General features: G+C 42.1%; 1 protein-coding gene across 1 annotated transcript in view; it reads right to left on the bottom strand.

Moving 5' to 3' along the window:
• Positions 1–26,578, bottom strand: part of VPS53 (VPS53 subunit of GARP complex) — an 89,209-nt gene that overhangs the window by 51,506 nt on the left and 11,125 nt on the right. Inside the window, exons 5-7 of the mRNA XM_065418307.1 lie at positions 7,104–7,190; positions 6,747–6,862; positions 5,365–5,484 (exon numbers count right to left, since the gene is read on the bottom strand). Coding sequence (XP_065274379.1) covers positions 5,365–5,484; positions 6,747–6,862; positions 7,104–7,190 — 323 coding nt within the window. The remainder of the gene's footprint in view (positions 1–5,364; positions 5,485–6,746; positions 6,863–7,103; positions 7,191–26,578) is intronic.

Below are 26,578 nucleotides of genomic sequence, written 5' to 3'. Positions count from 1 at the left end.
AAAATCCAAATCAGTAAAAATTATGGTGAGATTTTCTGTTTGTATGTATATATTTAGGTACTGCTCTCACAATATGATCTGCTTTTCCCTCATTTATTTAGATGGATCTTCCTTCAAAAAGCTTTCCACCTGCAACGTTGAACGCAATTCTCACTTACGTTCTTTGCTGTCCGGTGCTATTTGAAAGTTTATACAAACACTCCAGGTTCAGATCTACAGTCATACTTCTATTTTGTGGTCAAGCTTAGAGCTGGCTGAAATTTGGGATTTCTGGCTTGCACCAAATTTTGAAATTTCCTGAGAACTGGACATTTTGGGGGGGGGGGGGGGAATCCTTTTGGAAACACCAGTACAAGGTGCTTCTGAAACAAAATATGCTCCTCAGAATCCCAGCTGCTGCTGACTGAAATTGACAAGATTCACATCAATGTCAGTAATTGGTTGCCCAGGCTGGCAGGGTCACTCCCATGCTGCACTATAGACCCCAAGGCTTTCGGCCTCCTAGGCCAGCTGCTCCCCAGGGCTGACTGACTCTGTTTGGTCGGAACATTTCCAACCAGCTCTAGTCCAGATATGAAAGGAATTATATTAATATAATAAAACTATGGGGGGAAATTGTAGCAACAGAGAGGCCCACTCCATCAGCCCTTACTCATGGGTGTAACCCTGTTTAAGTCAGATGAGTAACTTATGTGAGGAAAGACTATAGGATCAGACCTCTTGATCCTCAAGAAAAAAAAAAAGTGGATTGAGAAAGCAGCATCTTTTAATGGACTAACAAACAAGCTTTTGGGCTCAAAACATGTCTGGAGCCATGTGAATAAGAGACTTTATATGAACATGTGGACCTGTTTGCTGTAATTCCCGTTTCCTTAAATTTGACAGGATACAGTAATGTCAGCATTTGACTCCAGCTGAAATACAAAGGAACCTCAGAATAGGAGAACTGCTGGCTTCTAAAAAGCTGAACGAATTAAAGAGGCCCTGTCAAGTAGTTATAGACCCAATTTTGGAATTTGTTGTTTTAGGCACTAATTCAGAAAAGTACTTAAGGCTGTGCTTAACTTTAAGCAAGTGAGTAGTCCCAGTGACTGCCAGGGGAGTGCTCACATGCTAAAAGTTATGCATGTGCCTTGCTGAATCAAAGCTTTAAAATAGATTTTAACTAAATCTAACAAACAGAAATCTCTTCTTTTTAAAAGAAGTCAAGGATGACAGGTGTGATTTTGTGATACTTTATTAAACATTCCCCTCATTGTGACAAACTCAAAATATTAGTACAGGGAAACAGGAAGTGTAGTGAGTGAGGCCTCAGTCCGGCTACACTTACACATCTGAGTGACTTCACTCGTGTTAGCAGTCCCAGGCCTATTTGCACATGTAAAACACGGCACACGTTTAAGCGTTTGTAAAACTACGGTCTTGTCTCGTTTCAGTGCCCAAGCTGAAATGCAAAGACGAAACCAATAGCATCGATGGTGAAATATAAATCAGAAGTTAAAAATTTCAGCAGTTTTAGCCATTCCAGATGTTGCTAGTTTAACTCAGTTTTGGACGTTTATTAATGCTAATTTTATGCTGACAACATCTCTTTACCTGATTCCCAGCAAGTGCTGGGACGGTCACAGAGCAGCCACCTTGAACCTAAATAGCCCGGACTGGGCATTTCGCTATGGCTGCTCGCGCACGCCTTCAACCTTTGGCTACATGGGTATTAGCAAAGGCTTTGTTTCTCTCCTACCCCCCTACTTTTTTTTTTTTAATAACTTTACTAAGTTTCAAATAACAGTAAATTACTAGAAACCACAATTCCTTTTGCCAAAGCTACCAGAAATATTAGACTGCGCCTGGCAGCCTGCTGAGATAAAAAGAGGCTGAACTAGCCTGTTTTTCTGTGGTAGACTTATAATTATGTCTCTTCTAAATATTTTCCAGGCTTTTTCCCCTCACTATCTGCAAATCTTTTTAAACCATTTTCATGGGTGGGTTTCTCACCACTAATTATATCCTCCCTCTGCAGATAGAAAGCAGAGCAGAAATGAGAGATAACAGTATCTCTATTTACTGTAATCAGCATCCTTTAATACACCATAAGTAGTTGTTTTAAGAAGCATGGCTGGAAAAAATATCAGCTGAATTTGAATGCAAAATCTGATGCTCAATAGATCCATATAAAGCATCAGGACAAGAACCCGAATAGAAGAGGATCTACCCAAATCTCTTATAAAGCACCTGGTGAGTTACTTACCAAGAACTGTAGAAATACAACAGTTAAATGACATACAATTAAGTTTGGCAACATCAAGCAGCAAGAACCTAAATTAAAACCATATTTCTTGCGAAAATCCACCCAGTAGTGTTCAGCTGTCCCTTTTCTTTCCCAAGTTTTCACATTTGGCTTCATCTCATTCACTCTGAACAAGAGAACTAGTCAAATAGTCATGTAGCAATTTAACAAATAAAATATTCAAAATGATTATTGTTGTTGTCGTTCTTCATCCAACTCTACTTTTAAGAGGCATTGCTTGATTTCACAAACATGCAAGGCCCCTCAACCCACTTTGGGTTGCATTGATTGTTAATCCAAAGAACAAATGAATGGGTACACCAAAAACAATAACTTGAAAGGATGAAAATAGTGTTAAAGCTTAGAAAATCTTCTTCAATGTTACATTCATCATTAAAACACTTCCAAGCAAGAAAGAGAAAAGAAATGCAAAATCCAAATCATGCTGGAACATGGACACATGTACTCAAACTCAGTCAGATATTACGGAACAATAAATCATTTTACAGTAAGTTGCTGCCTGTCAAGTACTAACGAGATCCTAGCAACGTGTTGGGTGTAGCTCTTCTTTCACCCCACAAACAACCACTTCTATCTTTACCAGATGGTGCGTCTGTAACTGTCTAAACAGAGAAAGGAAAATCCCACAAAGAGGATCTTAAAAATAGTAAGAACAGACTTTCCCTACGCTTCTAATAGCCTTATCTTAGAGAGGCAGTAAAACAGAAAAAGATTTTCTTCCCGGCCCCCACCAGATTTTGTGGTAGGACTTGATACCATTGTGTCTTTTACCGGCATTACGAAAAGTTTTCATTTTACAGTCCAAGCCACTGTAAAATAAATGGCTGCACATTAGAAAAGGAACCATGGGCCAAATTCTGGCTCACTGCATAAGCAATTACGTATATTAGATGCAAAAGCAGCATTAATATGTGGCTGTGTAATGGCTAGCAATAGTCTCATCCACAGCTCCCCACTCACAGCGGATTGGTACTGTGCAGACCAGGAGTAATCTAGAAGAAAAAGGGCATATTTCTGTTTCTGGGTATGGCACGTACATGGACCATGGCCTTAATTCAGTAAAGCATTTAAGAATTTGCTTCAAACTCACTGATTATGATGAAGCTTAAGCAAGTGCTTGAAGTTAAGCCTGCGTTTAAGTGTTCTGTCAAACCAGGACATATGCCTATTATCCCTAGGCCTCTCGGTAGACCAGGGGTCAGCAACCTTTCAGAAGTGGTGTGCCGAGTCTTCATTTATTCCCTCTAATTTAAGGTTTCGCGTGCCAGTCATACATTGTAACATTTTTAGAAGGTCTCTTTCTATAAGTCTATAATATATAACTAAACTATTGTTGTATGTAAAGTAAATAAGGATTTTAAAATGTTTAAGAAGCTTCATTTAAAATTAAATTAAAATGCAGAGCCCCCCGGACCGGTGGCCAGGACCCGGGCAGCGTGAGTGCCACTGAAAATCAGCTCGTGTGCCGCCTTCGGCACGCGTGCCATAGGTTGCCTACCCATGTGGTAGACTCTGAGGGGAGCAGTACTGGGGTGGAACACATGCACCCCCACTGGGTTTTCTGGAAGAAGGGTCAGTGCAGTACAGAGGAGCGGTCAGATTCTGCCTGTGTGTTTTCAGCGTTCAGACACACCAAAGCAATGACATCAATATTGCCTGCAATCCTATACTGCCTTAGACTGCTAGTTGCTTTCCCTAGGAAGGATGCCATCCAAAGCCACTCTAAACACTGTATCTGCAGAGCTCCGCCAAGCCCCTCTCATATACCAAGCCCCCGCTTGGATATCTGAGAATGGCAGTCACATGCACGCAAAAAAGCAAACACTAGGCTAAAGTAAAGACTATGAGTTCACATTACTATGAAAACATTGTCAGTCCATCCCCTGCATGAACGCTAGCAGCACACGTTTAATTTGATTCTTTGGATCTGCCTTTAGCACCGTCTCAGGCAGTTTTGTACTCAGTGTTGTTCATTTTAACCACCAAGGAGTGAGGGGGATGGTAAAACACACTAGCTGTCTCCTAGACATTTTCTCAGCCCCATCCTCAAATTCCCAACTGAAGCCATCCCACCCCAAGAAGGCTTGGGTGGGTTACTCAACACTGATCCTTAATCAGCTAGATGGGGGTGGTACTGGGTGACAAGATACACTGCTAATTCAAGAAGAGACCAGAACCAGAGATCAAGGCTGAGTATCCCATGCAGCAGTGTAGAGAAAGACCACAAGCTCAGCTCACTAGTTTGGATTTTGTTGTTAAATCAATTCCAGAAAAACAGCACCGTGACCAAGCTGGGTGAAAAAGTTTCATAGCAGAACCAGGCATGTTTTGTCCATTTATTTTTTTCCTGGGTGGGGTGGTGGCTGCAAACCTCAATTGCACTCGTATTGCTGAGCTCAGAGCCAAGTGGGGCCAGTTTCAGGTGGAAACCATACAAAACTCAGTGGATTCAGTATAGCCTTATTTGGTTATTTTGAGGGAAATAAAGTGACGACTCCAGCTGCATGAACCAATGGGAATCGGACACACATGAAGCTCCAGACTCAACACTATGGGGAAAAGTTCTGCCCTGACTTAAGCTCTGTGCAACTCCATTGAAGTCAGGTGGAAGTCAGGACAGAAACAGGCCCCGAGCATTAATTTGTTTTAAAAGTACATATCTTCTACTTTGTGTTATGCTCCTGGGCCAAAGTCACAAGGCTAAGAAAGTGGTGGAAAAGATCAGCTCTGGGTTTATTACAAATACTGATTCATATGAGGTCACATAAAACAATGTTCACTGCTAATAAATTAATTACTGTGCCTATTAAAAGCCAGGCAATGGGAAGCTCAGGTCATTTGTGAATTGTATACATATTAATCATTGTTATGAATAAAATCGACAGTTAAAGAGATGAACCAGTTGCATCCAATTTTAAACTATCCATTTTGGCTGGATATAAATTGTAAAGAATGTATCCAGCCTTTAAATTCTTGGAAAAGTTACCCTGTGCAATGCATTTTCTAACTTCCTTTCCCCGCAGGCATGTGAAGTGCACAAAGACTGATCATTTTACCTTTCGGAAAGCTGTCGTATCTGTGAAATCCCCATATATTTGTTGAAGTGCTCTAACACATTCACAACACCTTGCAGGAGATTGGCAACTTCCCCGTACTGTCTCCTCCTGGTCATAGCCCTGAAGAGGAAATCAGAGATTATAAAACCAGGCTCAATGTTAAGGGCAGATCTTGGGTGGCAATTCCATAGATTACCTCATTGTGCTCTGGGTCACAGCCATGCATACTGAAATTTATTTGTCTAAAATACACAAATCTTCATTAACATTCCACTGCAGCATTAGAATTTGTTTTAACTGATGCTAAAATAAACGGAGACAGCATACATCTAATAATGCTTCAAAAACACGGACGTCAAAAGTAACTCTTGGCAAAGAACATGTAAACTATTGAATGCATCAACTTCACAGTATGGGTTTGAAGGCAGTAAATGTTATTTTGCCATATTGACCCAAATCAAGATATTTCTCATCCCAGAAGAGTATGAGTTACAGCCTCATAGGGAAGAGAATTATAATGAAAAGCTGTTGGCCTTGACTTTATTGTTAATGTCTTTCATGAGCAAATGATGGAAAAGTCAAATTGAATTATTTCTTTTTCTGCATTCTTTTTTAGGCTCTGTACAGCTGGGAAGGCTGGGTTTAAACTATAAGTGTCTAGAAACAGGAGGTTCTCTGCAGCGGGCTCTCAGTTGGGTAATTCACTACCATGCAAACCAGGCCTAGCCCTTGTCTTGCAACTTTCCAGTTGCTTGCAAAACTCATCTCATCAACAAGTAAAACCTGTGGATTGCCCCGGCAGTGTGCTCCTCAAGTAAACCAACTAGAGACTACTACAGATAAAGCGTAGTTTCAAAATGCAGGCGGAAGAGAAGAATTGGGTTCCCTTCTCTTGAAGGGTCATTAAACGTACTTCGTAATTTATGTAACAGCACCTGCACACAGTAGTGGTGGGCACCTTAGAAATGCAAACAACTAAAGAAATAGATAAATTTCACTAATCTCAAATACCACTTGGGGGATGCTCTAATTTGTAAAGGCCACACTCAGAATTAGGACATCCAACTGAATGGAACAACATTATTCACCAACATAGCAACTATGGTCCTCTAATGCTGATTATCAGGGACACGACTCGAGTCCAAGGCAGCAACAGTAGTTCCTATTCATATGGGACAGGGACTGCAGGACCTACCGGGTACATGCAGAAAAGACCTGACAACAGAATTTATAATAGCCATTGCTAATTCTGTGAGCACACATTCCCTGGAAGAAGAAGAATCGGCTAATAAAGAACTATTTAGAATGCTGCCCAGTACTCCAGAATACAGCTGCAAAGCCCCATATTTATAAAAGCACCAGTGAAAGTTCCTGTGGCTTACTCAAGTGAATCCACACCCCCTGCCAGCATGTGTAGGTGATTGAGGGTAGTGATGGAGGTGGTCAGATGCCGCTTGGCATGATCTAGTTGCTTGATATCTCGTGTGATTTCTTTAACCTAGGGATTAAAAACAAGAGACTGATTAAACATCCAAGCCACTACAGCAAATTGTAAGGAGAGGATGTGACGGGCCCTGTCCTCTCTGGAATTGGAACCTTGCTAGCTTCTACAGCCACATTAACATAGGGACAAGGGTTCAGAACCTACATACAGCATGTAGGATGGACAAACCACAAATGCTGGGAACAAAAGAAGATCTCTCGCTCCCTTTAAAGGCCAGGAAGAAACTGCCACTCACCATTTGCTCTGATTTTTCCGCCTTGTCTTTGATATCTTTAATCTTACCAAAGAGTTGCTGAATGGCTTTTTGGGCCTCCTCAAGAGCCTGAGAGAAAAGGAAAAGATTCATACTCAGTTTCCATCATCAAAGGAATTATGCAGTTGCTCCCTACCGCAAATTTTGTAGCATTTTTACTACACAACATTCAATCCATATATCAGAGGCCAATATACAATTGTATTGTCCCAAGGTTGAATAGAAAAACCTGAGACAAGGAATATTTCCCAAGACCTTTTTAAAATAAATTGGATAGGATTTTATTCTTTGGCTCAATGTGAATTTTATAATGGGACTCTAAGTGCCTGAGTTAAGAGCTCTAAGAGTTTGTTTCTACAGATTACAAACCGGAAAGTCACGATATTTAAGAAAACCAAAATATTTTCCACCCATCTAGTGAAACTGGAAAGACACTTAAAACTTCCACTGATCCACATATTTACAGTGGATCAGGAGAAGAAAATATCTGCCCTACCAAAAAAATGTGATAATGAAAGAGGTGCCATCAATGGAAAAAGTATCGAGTGAGTTACCTAGGGGACAGAGGAACTGAACTTGCCGTGTTTGCTAAATGAATAAGTCTCCTAAATAAGGGGGAATGAGGCTTTGTGGTTAAAACACTGGCCTAGGCCTCAGGAAATCTGTGTTTAATTCCTGGCTTTGCCAGAGACTTCTACTTCAGTGTTTCTGTGGCTCAGTTCCCCGTCTATAAAATGGGGATAATAATATTTAAATTTAAAATTCTTCCATCCCTTATAACTCTTGTTTAATTAGAATGTTCACTCTTCGGAGCAACACTGCCTCTTCCCAGGTGTACCTACAGCACCTACCACAATGGGGAGATCTTGGTTCCAGGCTCTAGTTAATACTATCATACAAACAATAAATAAAATGAAGAAATCCCCCTTGATCCAACGCACCAAAATCATGCCACAGAGCGCTATAACAGAGAAACAGCAAAAGGAGTGCAGCCCTCAAGGAGAGTGAGATTTGTGTAACCCAGAGCGAGGCATACAGCAACACAGGGAACCTATTAAGAACACATCAAGCACATTGAGGCGCTCTCATTTCCAGGTTCCCGTTCTGTTTTTGTAAGTAACACGGTGCGATATTGACAGACAGGAGGATGCATGGCAATCTGTAGAGTGGTTCCTGTTTTTTTAGTAACAACAAAGCTTGAGCTCTGACAGCAAAGGAAAGCAGCAGCCAGCATAAAAACCCAGGAGCGCCCATGTTTTAAATTAAAAAAAAAAGGAACAAAACATGTTTTATTTTTACAAAGCCGCTTAGATGCTGAACCGGAGGGTTACAACCACCTCCTAATCTAAACTCACATAGTGCCTAGTGTCTTACAGAACTTTCCCAGGATCTGCGCTGTAATATTACATAGGGAAGGTCATTATACTTTGTCCATTGTTTCAAGGAAAAAGTGTGTGGTGAAATATTTAACACGTTGCAAATAATAATAGCGAAAGGCAAGAAATTTCTCCTTTCCTTCCTTCCTTCCATGTTTCTCTGAGATTTCCACAGTGGGAAACGTGAGCAGAGGCAGACCCAGCAACAGCTTCTTTGCAGGGTAAGAATAAGATTCACAGTCAAGCTCATACATTAGCATCTCTCTTGAAGAGAGAGATGACAGCATTCTTGTCTGTATCATTGCTACAGTTAAGGGCGTGACAGCACTTCAACTACAAAACTCTGTTTGCAGACATTTGTAAATCAGCTGTAAAAATTCGCTTCCAGACATATTATGATTTAATCACATTTGGGAATTTGACTAGACAAACTGAATCCACCATGGTATGGTAACTTTGTAAAGCATGTATTCAGTAAGGGCCCAATTCATACACCCCTGAAACCAATAGACTCTATTTGACTTCAATAGAGCAGGATCAGGCCCTACTGAGCTCTTTAGTTTTAAACACATCTGTACATGTGTCTTATGCAAAACAAGTCACCTGAGGACAAGATCCTCAGCCAGCAAACACATTGATTCACACCACTGAGGAAACTTGCCCCAGGTTTCTTGGCTGCTACTGTACACTGAGCAGCTGGTTTCAATGGCATCTCTCCCAAATCTTTCCCTGATCACTAGGCTGGATGACCAATTCTTTGCTTTCAAAGCATTGTGCGTTGTTCTATAATGAAGTGCATCCATCATTTGTTGGCCTAAGTTATTCAGTTCCTTTTGCATCTGACGGTGGTTGTACTTATTTGCTGTCTGCAATTCCATTATCATCTGCAGACCTGAAGGGCTCATTTACAACTATTTCATTCAAATCATTCCTATTTTCACACCCTCCCTCACTTCAATTCCCTTCCTCCACAAATCACACTTCTGCCAAAGGCCAGCAAGCATCAGCTCTTCCTCCAAAGAAGTGCTAGCAAAAAAGATGAAAATAAACCTAAATGGAAAACTCAAAAGTTATGGAATGAAGGAATATAAAACCCCACATCTGGGTCACTTGGCTTTCAATCCCAGCCCTCCATCGGTGGACTCTGGGGCACAACCTTATCTGCATACCTATCTGTAAAAGTGCTTAGCCTTACTGCTGCTCTATTACAGGGGTAATACCATGGCTCAGTCTGTGTAGAGAGCTGTACTCTAAGCACGACGGACATTTTTCTGTTTCACATTTTAATAACTGAATTTGGTTTCCAAATCTGGCACAACAGCTCTTCCAAGGACAACTGCATTTTCTGTCTTGATCACTCACGATTTGGTATTAATTGTTTATATTCACGTTACAGAATGGAAATCTACGTGTGCGCCTGCTGTTGAATTGTATTTATGGTTAGAGTTTCATCCGTATATGGTTGTTCAGGAGAAGGGTGGTGGTAAGTGGGCTGTAGACTGTGGAGAGGAGGCTGCTGAGGCTGAGAAGGGGAACAAAAAGGTGGCCTGTACATGGGCTGTTGAATGACTTGCCTGCTTCTTTTCCTTGCTTTTCATATCTTGCACTCATAGGATATGCAACTAGCAACCTCAGTTCAAAGATAACTAATTTTGTGTGTGTGGAATATATAAAATTATGCACAGAGATGGAAGTGTTTGCTTGAAAACCTCCTTATGATCATGCTGAAAACATTAAGTATCTTTTGTCGATTCACTGTTGCAGGTAGTTCAATATCTCACCCTAAGGAAAGTGGGAATGACTCTCTATAGACAGAGGGCTGGATTTTGTGTGGTATTTTCAGTTCCTTACGTGAATAAGACCAAACCCTACAAAGGAAGTAAGTTTAGACCCCAGCACAACTGGTGTGAACTGTGTTTGGAGTGTATCTGAGTGGGGAAAGCCACCTGATCGCATGTCCTAAAACCGACCTATGAAGTAACTCTACACATAAGCCCTTTCCATCTTGATAACATCTCCATCCCCAGCTCCCTTTGTCTTCTGCTGTTAAGTACGCTTCTATTCCATCCCCCTTTTTATATCGAATCCCATGAGAAAGGATATTATTGTAGCTACATACTCCTTGAAAAAACAAATACATTGATCACAATCTTGTGTTTCCAAGATCAAAATGAAGACCAACTTGGCAGAAGGATTCCCCCCCGCTGGAATGGTTTTTTACTTTTTATAATAAATGTGACTAAGTTGGAGAACATTTTATAATTCACTTTCCAGAGGGGAAAAAAGGTCTCATCGGAAGTATCAGAATCATGTGAGCATTAACTTTTATCTATTTAACGTCCCTTAGCCAATCATCCAACACATTCAGTTAGTGAACTGAATGTACATCTTACAGAGATAGTTACATTGTTCATCTGCAATTGACATCTTCCTTTTTTTTTTTTTTTTTTTTTGCTTAACTAACTCACCTGTGTGAGAGGGAGAGATAGAGTTTGGCTCTTAGCCCTAGTTTCTTTTTATAATAAAATCTTGCCTTTTATTCCATATCCATTCCAAGGCATATGGATTAAAAACAAAACTAAATTAATAAAGCATTCTCTCTCCAATGTATTTAACCATAGTCTCTGTATAGGTACCAGATCCCAATTTCAGCTATTAAACAGGCCGTTACCAAAGTGATGCTCTTGCATATTCTGAGACTTGGATAGGCCTCTAAAAAGTCAACCCAAAGTCCTTCCCAGAGGCCAGTTGCTACATTTCCTTTTGTTTCAGCACAGCACTGCCTGCTACCACTAACTGGTATTTCAAGCCAAGAGGGATGTTGGAAACAGAGCTCTAAATAAAGAGATACAGAGGCCAGATCTGGCCAAGAGATGAAATTAGCTCCCATGGAAACATCACTGCTCGATTACTCCATTCTTATCCAAAGCAGAGGCAATGTCATGACATCCGTTTAGACCTTGGACCACCCAAAACAAACTTAGCCTTCAGGGACAGATAATTCTTTGGTATGAGATGCTAAACTGAGCTCCATTCAGAGCCTCCTCAGTGGCTATCATGGGGGATGGGCAAACACCAATAACATTTCACAATGAAGTTAAATGACAACCCCAGTGCAGTAACTGACAAACAACCACGCGTAGTACAACAGGTTCTAGACACTGAAGGTTGCACACAAGCTATTGCAAGGTACACAATATTTGCTCTAGATACGCTTTGTGCAGAGCTTTTGTATCTAGTTTTATGGGAAAGTCCTTTATTTTCTGTTACAAATATCAAAAGATTATTTCTTGCCCTTACTTACTAATCAGTGTTTCTAAAAGTCTTTGGAGACATACAGCATCATATAAAACCAGAATTTGCCTCATTCACACTGAGTAGCACCTTACTCTGCAGGTAGGCCAGCTGTGGCTATTCAAATCAGTAAGATGCCACTCAATGTGAGTACAATATCAGAATCCAACCCTTGCCTGAGAAAGGGCCATTGAATGTGGGTTACACTTTCATTATTTAAAATTCACAGACCAAAAAAAAAAGCTTCAATAAACTGAAGTATGCATCAATTATATAAGAGAATGTTGGTGTTTTCTCAAAAATCATACAAGGTAAGAAAGCCAATAATTCCATATTTACATTACAGTAAGAGGGCAAATATTAGAAGGCAGGAAAATTCACAGCCACCCAAGCCACCTTAATTCTGCCTTCATCCCCTGCCAACATCCCATCTTGCACACAATCGCATCTTGCATCTAACATGAAGGTATTCTGATAAAGGTTGCTTTGATACGAGTTTTTAAGAAGTTGGCAGCTTGCCATAAGGTGACCTCTGCAAAGCACATTAGTGATGAATGTGTGGCTGGTGATTTAAAGCTGTAGAGTACTATGCGAGGTCTAAGAAATATTACTAGCCATCAGTCTCCTGAGTTAAAGATTGCTTTGTTATTTTTACCCTATGGTACTTAGACAAAATATATGGTGTTGGAATGACAAGTTGCTCTTTGAAGTCCTGTCCACTTCAGTTATCAAAAATAACTGGAGAAAGCAGTGGAAAATAAAAATAGCCAGACCTCTCTCTAAAAAGTTAACCATTAGGGTCCTGATTCTGAAAATGGTTACATGCATGCTTAACTTTGCTACTGTGAATAGCCCCAAGTTACTCTAGCTCAAAGTTAAACACGTGCATAAGGGTTAGCAGGACCGGGGGCTACCAGAGGTTCTTTTCTAAAGGTCTGAAAAGGCAACAAGAAAAGGGTCAGCATCTCATACTAAAATCCAAATCTGTTATCAAGCTCCTGGTAAGACCTGGTCACTATTAGGAGATGGTGAAAGGAAAGGAGGGCTATCCTTTCATCTCCCCACCCTTCAGAGTCAGTATCAGCTAGCCTTACTCCTGCCAAATTTCCTATCCACTGCTTGTCTCTTGGGCGGGATTTTCTATAAACCATACATCAAGGCTTACCCATAACAGTATGAAGTTATTGAAAAACTCAACAGGATCAGTCCAGATAAGTGACAAGCACCTACACAATATTTTATTGAAATTCTATTCCCCCCGTTCAGTGATCACTAGTTTTTAGTCATGAACTTGGACAGAGAGAATGTAAGAGCAGTAGTATTCTCCTGGGTTTGACACACGGCCTCCAATCTGCACTCCCAAACCTCCAACCATCTATCAAGGTTATTTCTAATCTGTTCTGCAAAAAAGTGCATGATGTGCTGATGCTTTAACTGTCACTGCAGAGTCTCAAGCTTGCATTTGTCCTTGGTTTGATCCCGAAGAGTTCGATTCCAGAGAAGAACAAGACGGTGGGGGGCATAATGTCATCTCAGTTCATGGGGGGTTTATAAGTAGAAATCCCCATTCATGGAGATAAAAATATCCCCCTTCCATTTCATCTCAGTGGGATGAAAATATCCCCAATCATGAACACGGGAGCACCCTTAATTACCAGTCAGCTCACAACACCAAACACTTGTTGCATCGTATTTTATTCTCAGAAAAAGCATACGCCCTGAAAAGAGTTTCTGCCTGCTCGTGTACAATAGATTCTCTCTTTCATACTTTCAGGATACTCCAGCTTCTCTTGTTTCAGAAATGGGACAAGCAGCAATAAAAGAATAGAAAGTCAAATATTTAAACCGGGGAAACCTTTAGGATGAAAGTGGTTTATGTTTGAAAAAATATTTCTCTTGATTATTATTTTGCACTTCGTTGGAGATGGAGCATTGAAGCCAATGGCAAGCTCCAAAGCTAACAAATTGTCACTGGAATGCTGACCAAACTAAACCAGGATTTTGCCCCCAGACACTTTAACAGCCAAAAAACAGGTCAACAGCTACCATCATGTGGTGCCAACATCTGCTACTTTTACCTACTTAAGGGCTCTGGGGAGTCACAGTTTGGACAACATGAGCTCTGGCCCTGTTTTATGAATTAAAGAACTCAGGTCTCCTGCTGTTTTGCTGAGTAACGTGGTTGTGATGTGGGGGAAGAGAAGAGACAGGAATAGCAGCTGGTATTCGGTTTAAGTTTTATACTGCGATTTTTAGAACAAGGTACAAGTTTCCAAAACTGTCAACAACAACAACAACAAAACTTGACAATGTTGTACATTTCAGGAGCACCAGTACGAAGTGAAATTGCTAATAAATATTGATTTGATTTCTTAAAGCTTACTTCAAACCCCTTTATTTACCCCTTAAAATATAACCTTCAAACAACACAGTAGTAGCTCTGAATGATACAGTGGTGCCGGAGGGCTGCATATTTCTTTTTGACCTAGAAAAACCTACTTAATTGATGAGATCTGGGCATTTTTTGTAACTCAGAAATGTTTTAAGTTAAGAAGAGAGATAACATAACATTTCGCTCAGACACACACAGAAAAGCTGTGTGAAAACCTATTCCATGCTTTTTAAGTCATGGACCACCGTTTGGTAGTTTAGATGTAAAATTTGGTGTTGGGACAAAATAAAGGTTTGGTTTGCTTGACAAAGCTTAACAATATTTTCATGAAGCTTTGTTCTGATGATGATGAAAACAGTTTGTTTGGATTTAAACAGTCTGCCTGTAGCAACTGAAACCAAAACGTTGCAGTATTTGGTTAGTGCATAAGGATGAGAGAGTGAGATTGACCACAAACACACACACAACGAAAGATGACACAGTCTGAAAAAGATTTGTTTACTTAGAGCAAATCCACACTTAAAACACTGCATCAGAGCAGCTGCACCACTGTAGTGCTTCAATGAAGATGCTCTAAGCTGACGGGAGAGAGCTCTCCCATTGGCGTAGTTAATCCACCTGCTTGAGAGGTGGTAGCTAGATCACCGGGGGAAGCTCTCCAGCCAACATAGCGCTGTCTACACAGGGAGTTAAGGTCAGTATAATTATGTTGCTCAAGGGTGTGAAACCGATATAGGTTCATAGTGTAGACCAGACCTCAGTATTGTTATAAGTAACCACAAGATCACTTTGGGTATAGTCAGTTACATTGTTTCCCCTTGGTTTTGGGTGTTTTGCATAGCAAAGGAGGACGGAAAAACAGCTTTTAAGAGATGAAAATGTGATTGTAAAACCATAATTGGCAGGGGAAGTCAGGCAGTACCAGACACTACTGAACTTTTTTTTTTTTATTTTTTTTAAATCAATTTGACTTTGAATTGATGTGTCCCTTTAAAACCAATGTTCTTGCCACTTATGGCAATTAAAGGATGTCCTAGCACTTATGTGCAGGAGTAGGGGTGTTACACATAGCATCCTACCCGAAATCCAACACAGGGAATTAAGTTCTACCTCTCTGAATTCCTCTTGTAGTTCCAAGCTGACACGGTAGCCATCTTCACCTCCGCCCTAAAAAGGTGGGCGGAGTTTCTGCGCTCTATTGAACAGTTGCCACTTTCTACCAGTGACGTGGTGACAATTCAGTGATGGGTGCAGTGATCTCTGAACAGCCCCTACCCACCCTTCCAGGGCTGTTGTGGAGCTCAGCCAAATATTTAAGGGTTCGGAAATCCTCAGACAAAAGGAACTATAGGAGGTTTGTGCACTATTACAGAACAACGTTTCATTGGGGAAAGAAAAAAATGTGCTGGGATAGGTTGCTTGCTTAGGAAACTTTAAGCCGGAGGGCCACTAGAATCCACGTTGTTCTGGTAATAATGGTTAAACTACTTAGATGATTTCCACATGCTGATTGGTATGGAGTAAAAACTTGCTGGTTTTATTTGATTCTAGCAAATATACATTTCCACTGGATGTTATTACTCATATTGGAAAACTGCCCAGTGCTAAGTATTTTATAGACACTTGACACATCTGCCCAATTTCTTAGAGTCCAAACGTATCCTTCATGTTACAAATTGGGCTGTGGTCAGGATATTGAGAGCTTTGAACTTCTGGAAACCTCCCCATTCTCAACTGCAGAGAGTCAAGTCTTCTTTCATTCCTTGCCACACTTACAATTGAAATCAATGAAAACCTCCAGCATGGTTAAAAATAAATTTCCATCTAACAACTCAAAGGAGCCTCAACTGCAGCACTTTCAAAAAGACTTTTGTATACTGTGATCATGCTAACAATTTCTTCCATTAAGGTCTCATACCTGCGAGTCCCTCCAGTTTGAGAAAGGGCAAAAAAATACTCTGTTAGGATTTCATGTTAGAGGATGCTGTAAGAATTACATCAAAGATAAACACAATCTAGGATTAAGTTGCTCTGAAATATAGTCAAGCCTCAGGAAAACAGGAGCACAATTTGGAGAAACTCTGACCACTTATTTCTTATGCCTACAATTTATTCTGCTGAAAGCCTCCACACACAAACCCCTCTTAACTTAGGCCATGGTCGTGTCTAGGAAAATAAGGTGTACTGGAAAACGTGTTGGCTAATATGCGTTAGCTGACATGATTTTAAACATTACATTGCACCTACTGTAGACTCAGTTTAACACCTTTAAAAACATGTTAACTGGCTGTAGGTGACCCACGCAGGGCTTGTCTTCACAAGTAAATTAACTGGCATAACTATTGTGGAATCAGCTATTCTGCTATAGCTGTGCTGGTCATTTTCACCAAGTAGACAAGCCCTTAGGGCTTTATACTGCTGCCCATCACTGGAGTACCTGATCCTAGTAGCCCTCTAGCCACTAGGAGCGACCACAACCAATTGACAGGTTTTTAAAAGGTTTTAAACAGTCTACACATGCTCACATGTTCAAACACCACCTATTTTCCTATTCCAGACAGGGCCTAAGAGTTCCAAATGCAAATAATTTCAGCCGCTTTAAAAAAAAAAAAAAACCTAAGCGTCTCCCATCTGGGGCATGCCCAGTTGCTGCTGACTACACCGGGACATGTACTTTTTAAAAATATTAGCTCTCTCCCCTGCCCCTTGGAAAGATATTTGGAAGTACCCCACAAAAAACCTGCACTGTCAATCTAAGGGTGGAGGGATGCTCTTGTGGGTAAGGCATTGGACTGAGAAGCAGGATTCCCAGGTTCTAGTCCTTGCTATCTACAGACTGTGTGTGACCTTATGAAAGTCACTCGTCCCCTTGATGCCGAAGTGTCCCCATCTGGAAATTGGGGCTAGTACCTATTTATCTCACAGGGTGTAAAGCACACTAGCCTGTTCAGGCGAAGGGTGCTACGGACACACAAAGTGCTATATTGCTACTACAAGTCTATAGTTCCAACCTCACCTGCACAGAACATGGGTTTCTATCATCAGTCCTTTTGGTGCAAACAAAATCCAGTTTTCAACCAAAAAGGGGGTTGTGCAGGGGACTTTATTCAACAAACCAGCTTTAAAAGCTATGTTAATAATGAATCAAGCTTCAAATTGTATTCCCCCCCTCCCCCCCCAAAAAAATTCCCAGTTGTGGTTAGAAGTCTAGCCTGAGCTTTAAACAGGCACACCATGATTGACAGGCACACGAGATCTGAAACAGCAGGCGATCTTCCATATTGTGTGGGCTGACATAATGAGGTATAACACCTCAACTTCCATATTTATGCAACAGCCTTTCAGAGCTGTCCTTTTCTATGGCGTCGATGCCGCCTTACGCCTGACTTGGGGGGCCAGGGACGAGTCAAAGGGGAGGTGAAGCATGGCTACCCAAGACCGTGAACTCATCTGCAACTTTTTATTGCTTACGCGCACATAAGCCACAGTGACGTGCACTATTTGGGATTGAACCATTGTGGCCCATCGCTATAGCAATTAGACAGGTGCCTCAGGCTCCTGGCAAAGCCCTTAACGTCGCTGTATTTGGGCACAGTGACTATTATGGCTACATCATGTAAGCATGCGATGAGGGCTAGACAGTCACAGCCTGCACTCAGCTGCACAAGGGAGCAAAGCCCCATGCACCCCCCAGGTGAGACTCTAGCTGCAACGGCTGCTCCCTCATCACCCCCCACTGAGAGCGGGCAGAGCCGAGTCGCGGCTCCATCTCCCTCTGCTTGCCAGGCAGGCACACGATGGGGAGCAAACTGCTCCACACGAAGGGGTGAAGTGACCTACTCCTTTCTCAGGAAGCGGGGGAGAGCTGCCCTGATCTCTTGCGCTCAGTGACCTCCATTACTCCTCCAGATTCAACAAATCTGATCTCCACTCCAACATGGCCTGCACCTCCCTTGAACTGCAATCTTGTGCATCGCATTTGCCTAGTTCGCCTGTAAACTCCTTAGGGCAGGGCCCTTGTCAATTACATGCCTGTAAAGCCCATTAGAGAACTCAGCATTTCAGCTGTTCCCACCAAATCGCATTTGATCAATCAGAGCCATGTTTGGTTCGCACACTGTGTACCTCCAAAAACGGACCAAAATAATGCTTTTCAGATTTTGTAAGATAAATCCACTCTTGGATTGAGGCCTAGGATTGTACAGCTGCATTACAAACCCTGAAAATAGAAATTTATAAGTGGAAATGCTGACGGATCTTCAGCCGTAGGCATGTAAACCTAATGGGTGGAATAAACGTTTCCCCATGGGGGGGGGGAGTGGCACTGCATAGTAAAACCAAGCTTCAAACTCCTGCCTGTTGTCAACATTGTCACTGGTGGAGTAGACTTTTCATGCAGTTGGCATGAGGCAAAAGCACCAGCTCTGACCCAGCAAGATCTTGCTTTGTAACTTACTCCGGGCTTGGGTCCATCTGGGAATGAAGTTTGCCTGTTGCCAGCACAAAACATGACCCGAGCCACACCCTGGACAGCTACAGCAGTAGCTCTCAGCTTTTCCAGACGACTGGACCCCTTTCAGGACACTGATTTCTCTTGCATACCCCCAAGTTTCACCTCACTTAAAAACTACTTGCTTACAAAAATCAGACATAAAAATACAAGTACGTCACAGCACGCTATTACAGAAAAATTGCTTACTTTCGTTTTTACCATATAGTGAAAAATAAATCGATTGGGATATAAATATTGAACTTACATTTCAGTGTGATACTTGAGCCTATTTTTCCACTTGTGAGCCTTGTCATTCTGGGAGGCTGTGAATTATACTTTCACTGTCACTACTACTGCTGCTTCCAGCTCCTCGTTTTAAAAAGCTATCCATTTTTACATCGCAACCACATACACACCATGACAACGTCAACCTCATAAACATGTTTGCATGCATCAGTAAATGACATAAAATGCATGCATGTCTAATACAGTGCATACGTTACGTTACCATATAATACAGTACATAGAGCAGCATAAACAAGTCATTGTCTGTATTAAATTTTAGTTTGGACTGACTTCGCTAGTGCTTTTTATGTAGCCTATTGTAAAACTAGGCAAATATATAGATGAGTTGATGTACCTCCTGAAAGACTTCTGCTTATCCCTCGGGGTTGGTGTACCCTTGGTTGAGAACCACGGAGCTACAGGATGGTGACAAGCTGCATTTACCCACTTATGATATAGAAGCACAAGAAAAGGTCACGCTTCGACTTGCTTCTCCCCTGAACTTGGCTACACAGCAGATGGCAAAAGTTATGCTTGACCTCCTTGTGTAGCTGCAAATGCCAGTTTTAATGGCCAATGTCCAAAAGGATAATAAATAACAGTATTTCTTCTTGGCATGCCATTTTCCGAAAACCCTTTTCAATAAGCATGTTTTAGACTAGAAAGGCTTACTGTGTTCCTACGGCTTGGAAGAGACCATCCAACTGCCATAACTTGCTAGAGAAATGAGTCTAAATGAATCTTAAGTTTGATTTATTTTGGCAGCTTGACTTCTGTTTATTATTCATTGGCTACAAAAGCTTAAGAACTCTGTGTGACTTTAATCACAAGCCCTGGGTTTTAAGAAATATGTGGTGTGGATTTTTTTTTTTTTTTTTTAAACTTACACACAGAGCTTAAGACATTCCCTAAATCTGCATTTCACCCCCCTACACACACACACTCCACACAAAAATCCTGAATATTAGTCTTTGCCTGCTAACAATCAGGATAAAAAGTTTCTGTAGAGAAAAACAGGAGACAAGAATGTTGAATGGTTCATGATAGACGAGTGTTCTACATAAGAGGCATGGGAGATATTAAAGTGTTTGTGCCAAAGAAAAGCCTACAAATGATATTATTTAAAATGTCAGGCTTAAACACTTGTTGCGAACAGGCTGATGATTTTACAGGCTCTTCAAAGCCTGCTTTGAAGCTAACCTGTTATACTGGTAGCACCTAGAGGTGCTAATCAGGAATCACAACCCCACTGAGCTTGGCATTGCACAAAACATTAAGTAAAGAGATGGGCTCTACCCCAAAATGCCGACAATCTTTTCTTAAACACAAGACACAACACGTGCGTGAAACAAATAAATGGGTGGACCCTGGGAGGGAGAGAGGATGAAGTGACAGTAACCTGAGCATGTTGTTGCCTAGCCTAGCTGTACACACAATTTAGCTGTCTACCTGCCTGGCAATTGTTGTCCAAAGCTATGGTGACCAGATGTCCCATTTTTAAAGGGACAGTCCCGTTTTTTGGGACTTTTTCTTATATAGGCGCCTATTACCCCCCACCCCCTGTCCTGTTTTTTCACAGTTGCTATCTGGTCACCCCAGGGCCAGCTCTGGCTTTCTGGCCGCCCCAAGCCAAAAAAAAAAAAAAAAAAAAAAACCTCTGGCGCGGCCGGAGCCAGGGAGCAGGGGGACTCCCTGCCCTGCAGATGTGCCCCGGCTAGCGAGGGGAGGAGGAGGGAGCGGGGGGAGAGAGAGAAGGGGGGCAGCCAGGGCTTCAGCGGGGCGCTGCCACGCGGCCCCTCCCGCCATGCCCCCTGCCGGGAGGGCTCCGCACCACTCCGGTTGGCTGGGAGGGAAGGACGCGGGCTGCCCTGCCGGGCTTGCTGCAGGGCGCTCCCGTCCTCCACGCCGCTGCCCCCTACAGGGCGGCCGGAGCGGAACAACAACAACAACAAAAAGCGGCCGTGCCGCCCTAGGATTGGGCGGAATGCCGCCTCCTACAAGCTGCCGCCCCAAGCACCAGCTTGCTCGGCTGGTGCCTGGAGCCGGCCCTGGGTCACCCTATCCAAAGCCCAGCACTTAGGCATATTTGTGACTTTAAGCATATGACTTGTCTCACTGACTTCAAAGCAACTATTCACGCACTTCAGTGTTTTGCTGGACCAGAGCTTAAGGGAGGAGGGCACAAGCACTAGACTGGCTAGGTGGCAGCAAGCGAGACTGAGGGCACAACTAGCCTATGCAAAACTGTCTTCAGTGGGTTACTCACATGCTTTAAATTACAGATGGGCTTAAGTGTTTTGCCAGATTGGGGTCTTATCCTCACCTTCCAGTCTCCCTCCCTGTGCTTAGGCTGCAAGAGGGCTTTGTGGCACCCGCATCATTTTCACCTCTCACTTCCTTTGCTCAATTTCCATATGCAATTCCCTTCCTCCCTGCATCCATTCTGTAAAGTCCTCCCTGATCTCCACTGAAATAGCTGAGTGAGGGTAAGTATCCAATGCACATCAGTCTAAGACCTTGCCAAACCCAAGAGAGCTGTGGGTATTTCTCTACACCAGATGCATCCATCTTCGTCCTTTCACAGGTTTAAACATAGCAACACACTACACTGTGCACATGGCTTGGGAAGAGAAGGCATTGCTAACCTTCCCCCAGCGGCAAAGGTGCTACACATTTATCTTTATATGCAGCATTGTTTATGAAAGTACCAGACAGCTAATTAAAGTGTCCACCACTGAGCTGGGTGCAAGCTAGACAGCAATTTACTTGCATTCTTATGAACACCAACAGCTGCCATCTTTTTTCCTGCACTCCTATGGATAAGGAAAACATATTTCCAATATTAAGAGTCAAAAAAACAGAGCTGGGAGCCAGTCAAAACCAACTTGGTTACCAAACTAATATCTTCACCCACCAAAAAACAGGCAAGGTTGTTCCCTGTCCAGAACATGTGCACTTCCTTTTTCTTATTATTCAACGTTTATATTGCACTGGGACCTAGAAGCCAATCAGACTGGCCTCCATTATGCTAGGAAATCCTCTAGGTTAAATTATGTTTTGTTTTTCTTAAAGGGACACTAGCAACTTAAAAACAAATTCACACATCCATCTGAAAATGTTCATCTGCTGTTGTAACAGTAAAACCTACGATCATTAACACAAAAGATTGGGAAGGAAAGATTTTTTTCCCTATAAAAGACAACCTGTTTCATCAGTTCCAATCATTTCCTTGTGTCCCTTGTTGTTTGAGAAGGTCAGGAAGTTTGGGGGGGGAAATTTTATGTAGAGAAATTCAATAGTAAAACCACAAACAGTGGCAGAGAGGGTTGGATGTGAAACTAATTCTAAGTAATTTTGAAATGGACTAGATTTCAAGTTGTCTGTCCTTTAATAACTCAGGCTTGCAAATGTTCTGGCTGCAGAGATGGAACAAAAAAGAGTTAAATTAGAGTCTGAAAATACAGAGGATACATTACAAAAAGGGAGTTTGAGGGAATGGGTGAAGCAGCTCAGGCCAAAAGAACATTACAAAAAAGTCAGTGATTGTCAGATAAATTATAACTCACATATTTAGAAGCTTTGGTAATAAACAGGACTAACTGGCAGCAAATTAGAAATGTACTGACAACATGTTAAATGCGTAGTGGAAAATCTATGGGAACTGCCCATACCGTAACCTGGGGCAGATATGAAAGTGTGCAGTAACTGGACCTTAGCTTTTTAGCAAAGGCAGTGTAAGCGCCTTTCCCATGTCAGATCTGAGAAAATCCATAGCACTGGCTCCCTACAAAATACAGGCACAGCCCAAACTACATATTGTTACAACTGACCCACAGCAGCTTCTGCATTCCCAGCCTCTCCCAAGGCATCAGAAATAGTTGATGTCTGGGACTCCCAAGGAAAGTTTTGTTACACCCTGCCATGGAATGTTCCACCCACGGCTGTTGTCTCCTCCCTCCCCCCCATAAAGAGGTCATTAGCAAGTTAATTTTTGAAGTTCACGGTATTGCCTACAGATGTCACAAAAATATCACACAAGAAAGGGGAAGCCAAATGAGCCAGACTATTTAAAGGCCTTTGCATTTGGAGAAAATTCTAGGGCAAAATTTCAAAAATGCAGATGGCTTTGAACTGGGAAATGTTATACTATATGGAGAAGATGGAGCATTCCAGACTGTAAAACTGTTTAAGTGGTTCCTTTGGTGCTACATTCATTTGATTTGTTTTAATTTTAAATTCAAGCACTTATTTTCAACCATCTTGCTACTTTTTTTTCCTTTGGGTAATATAAAACATTTGGGGCTCTCCGTTTAAAAGGCAGTAAAATCCAGCATTTTTCATCTACTTGACAAACACTCATTAATGTGTGCAATGGCCCTGTGAAGCACAGTATTATTATCCCCATACTACAGAAGGGGAGACTGAAACCGAGTGGTTAAGTGACCTGCTTCTAGCAGAGAGGCTGTTAGCGTTGGACCTGCGATTAGAACTCCATACTTCCTGGCCCTGTCTCTCACTCTCTCTCAAGGCTGGATGTTGCACTGGGAACGCACCCTGCTGCTGTAGGTGAAGACCCACGATCCGGAGCAACTGTGCTATCTGCAGGCCTAGTGAGAAATCTGAGCCACTGTACAGACCATACCTTCCCCAGACTCTCTCTTTTCCACCAGCTGATGCGCAAAACCAAATGCTAGCCTGGTCTCAAAAGCAACGTTGTGCTCCCCCCTCCTGGGCAGAAGGGGAAGATGCAGTTGGCAAGTAAAAGGAGCAGCCCCACTTTGCTTGTGCTCAGCTTTTTAGTGGCCCCTCTCGCTGGAATAGAAAGGATTTGAACCAGCCACCTACAAATGAAAGGCTCCAGACTCCTGTTCCCTCATTCAGCAGCCAAGTTATGCAGATGAGAGATGGGAAACGCAAAGACAAGGGTGACATTTCTGAATATTCTTCCCCCCTTCTGCAATGTACGTGTTGATCCCCTCAATAAAAACAGAGGGGAGAATAAACTTCTGTATCCACAATTCTGCCTGCTCCCACCCACACGTAAATAACTCACACCACAGTGAACTGCCTCCTTCAGGGAAGAGTGCCGGCTCAGCTTGGCACCTCCTCCTGGCTTTTGTTGGCTCAAATAAAACCTTTCGTGTTGTCTTAGCATCTGGGGGTTATATTTCTTTGGGAAGAAGGTCAAAGCCTTTCCAGGGTGTTTATAAAAACAGTGATTTACCCTCAATTCTACAAGGCACCCCGCATCCTCCACACCCACAGAAAGCAGCAGTTACTCGACCCCTGGCAGCATCAGGACCCATGTTATAACAACTGGCTGAAAATATGACACTTGTCTACCTCCACGTGGACCCGACAGATGTGAACAGCTTCTTCTGGTCACCTACGTGTTGTTATATGGTTAAGAGATGGGAGTGGCTTCTTTAAAGCCCCCCTAGCATGCTGTGTAATGAACTCATGATGGCCATCTCAGCTGCTATGAAATCATTACAACCGGGACATGGTATCTGAGGTTTAAGTGTTCTTGTCGTGGCGGTTTTTAATGTTTGGTTTCAAAATACCAAACGTGATTAGTGAATTGCAAACTCTCTGCCAGCCAAGTTCCTCTTTAGTAAGCAAAGCACTTTGCAAAAGAGTGTCCAAATGCAATAACAGTTTTTATTTGGGTCAGACCTGTCATGCTCTCAGACAGGAGGTCAGACTAGATGATCATGATGGTCCCTTCTGACCTTAGAATCTATGAGACCGAGTCTTGCCATAAAGAGAATTTTATTTTAAAATGTTACTTATTGAATTCTTATGTTTATTTAAAAGGTCTGACACTCAGAACGGAGTCAAATGCAGAGTGCAAGCACATCATTGGACTGTGCTAGAGAAAAGTGTAGAGGAAGTGTGGCAGATATTATCCCCGTTTCAGAGATGAGGAGACTGATGCAGAGAGACTAGGTAACTTGATCAAGGCCAAAGGGCGAATCAGTGTCAGAGACGGGATTAGCACTCACGACTTCCTGGCTTTCTATCTTGTGCTCAAACACACCTGTGTCTCCCTAATCATTAACATTACAGACTGGGTAAACACATGAAATATAAAATGCTCTCTCCAAACATGCACGCAGAAGAACCCGCAATCCAGGAATGAAGCAAGTTTTTGACAGATTTACACATCCGTCCACCAACATGCACAAACCAAGTTCGGCTCCACTAGAGCAGATCGTTATCCCTTGATTACAGCATCTGTCACACACCTTAAATTAAAAGCAACACACTGACGAAGGGAAAGCTGTCCTCTATCTAAGCAGCACAGAACAGTTTGCTATGGCTTAGTCTCTGGGAGTAGAGAGGGGAAGGCACAGCAGGAAAGAGAGAGATTAGCAAGTAAAAAGGTTACACAGTAGCTGCCATTTCTACACGTGCATCAACTTCCAGCAAAATCCAAAAGACAAAATGAACCGAAAAAGGGTGATAAGGAATGAGAAGAGACCTGGAATCACCAGGCAGGGAAATTTCTGCCAGGAAAAATAGAATTGTTGGAGCATTCAGATGACATATAGAACATAGGATCCAGACAGAAGGGGATACATAGGGCTTCCTGGTCAGCGTGGCTTTTAGCCTGAAGCATGCTGCTGTTTTTTTAAAAAGTCCCACTCTCTTTACTACAGCATTGATTCTCTCCATAGCCGAGCATCTGTTTTTCTTAGATGTGCCTCACTTGTTGGTACTTAGAAACAAATTCTTACAATACTTTGGAAAATTAAACTCTTCCTCTGTTCCATCCAAGAGGGAAAAGCTGGGCCTCTTGCCCTATAAAAACTTAACATTTCTGAGCATCCATATTTCCACTGAACATGCGCTAGTCAAACAAAGGCTCCCTTCAGCAAAAGACAGCCGGTGCTAAAGATCAAGGTTTTCACCCCCACAAACTATTAACAAGGCCATTATCTGAAAGGGCCCCTCTCCATTCGCCTGCATCCTGAGCCACTGAGAAAGAAAGAACTATGGCATGGACAGGAATAGCAATTATTTCTTCTGTGTTTCCTTTCTGTCTGGGTTCTGGGGAGATGAATGCAAAATTCCATCTCTAACTGAAATGCTATTCACAACTTTCTCTCCCTCTGTAATCTGACCTGCTCAACTGCAGTACCCTTTGACCTACTAATGTCTGAGGCCTGGAATTACTGACATTCCTGCAAGTTTGATACTTCTAAGCCTGCCCTTCCCAATATTGACACAGCTTTGTTCCAGCAATCCATGTATAAAACATGTGTTCACACATACATACATGTATGTTGTACAGGCACAGAGGAAAGCACGCATCCTTTAAAATACACATGGATCCTTGAGAGAGAATAAAGCTTTCAACAATTTCTTGGTGTCAATATTTCAAACTCTTTGAAAGTACTAAAGGCTTAGTTGCATTGCTAGAAGAGTACCTGCCTTTAACATGACACACTCTGGTTACGTTCAGTAAAATAAAGCGCTATTACATTGAACAGCAGTAAAGTGATTCAACATGGAAACGCTCATGACCAAATACTGCATTAAGCCACTTCAAAGGGACTCTGCATAAACATGCCCCACACACGTAAATATTCTGTGGTTTTATTCTGACGGAATT

Source organism: Emys orbicularis, chromosome 17 (genome assembly GCF_028017835.1).
Source record: "Emys orbicularis isolate rEmyOrb1 chromosome 17, rEmyOrb1.hap1, whole genome shotgun sequence".
In the NCBI taxonomy this organism is placed as follows: domain Eukaryota; kingdom Metazoa; phylum Chordata; order Testudines; family Emydidae; genus Emys; species Emys orbicularis.
This window is presented reverse-complemented; position numbering and strand designations above follow the sequence as displayed.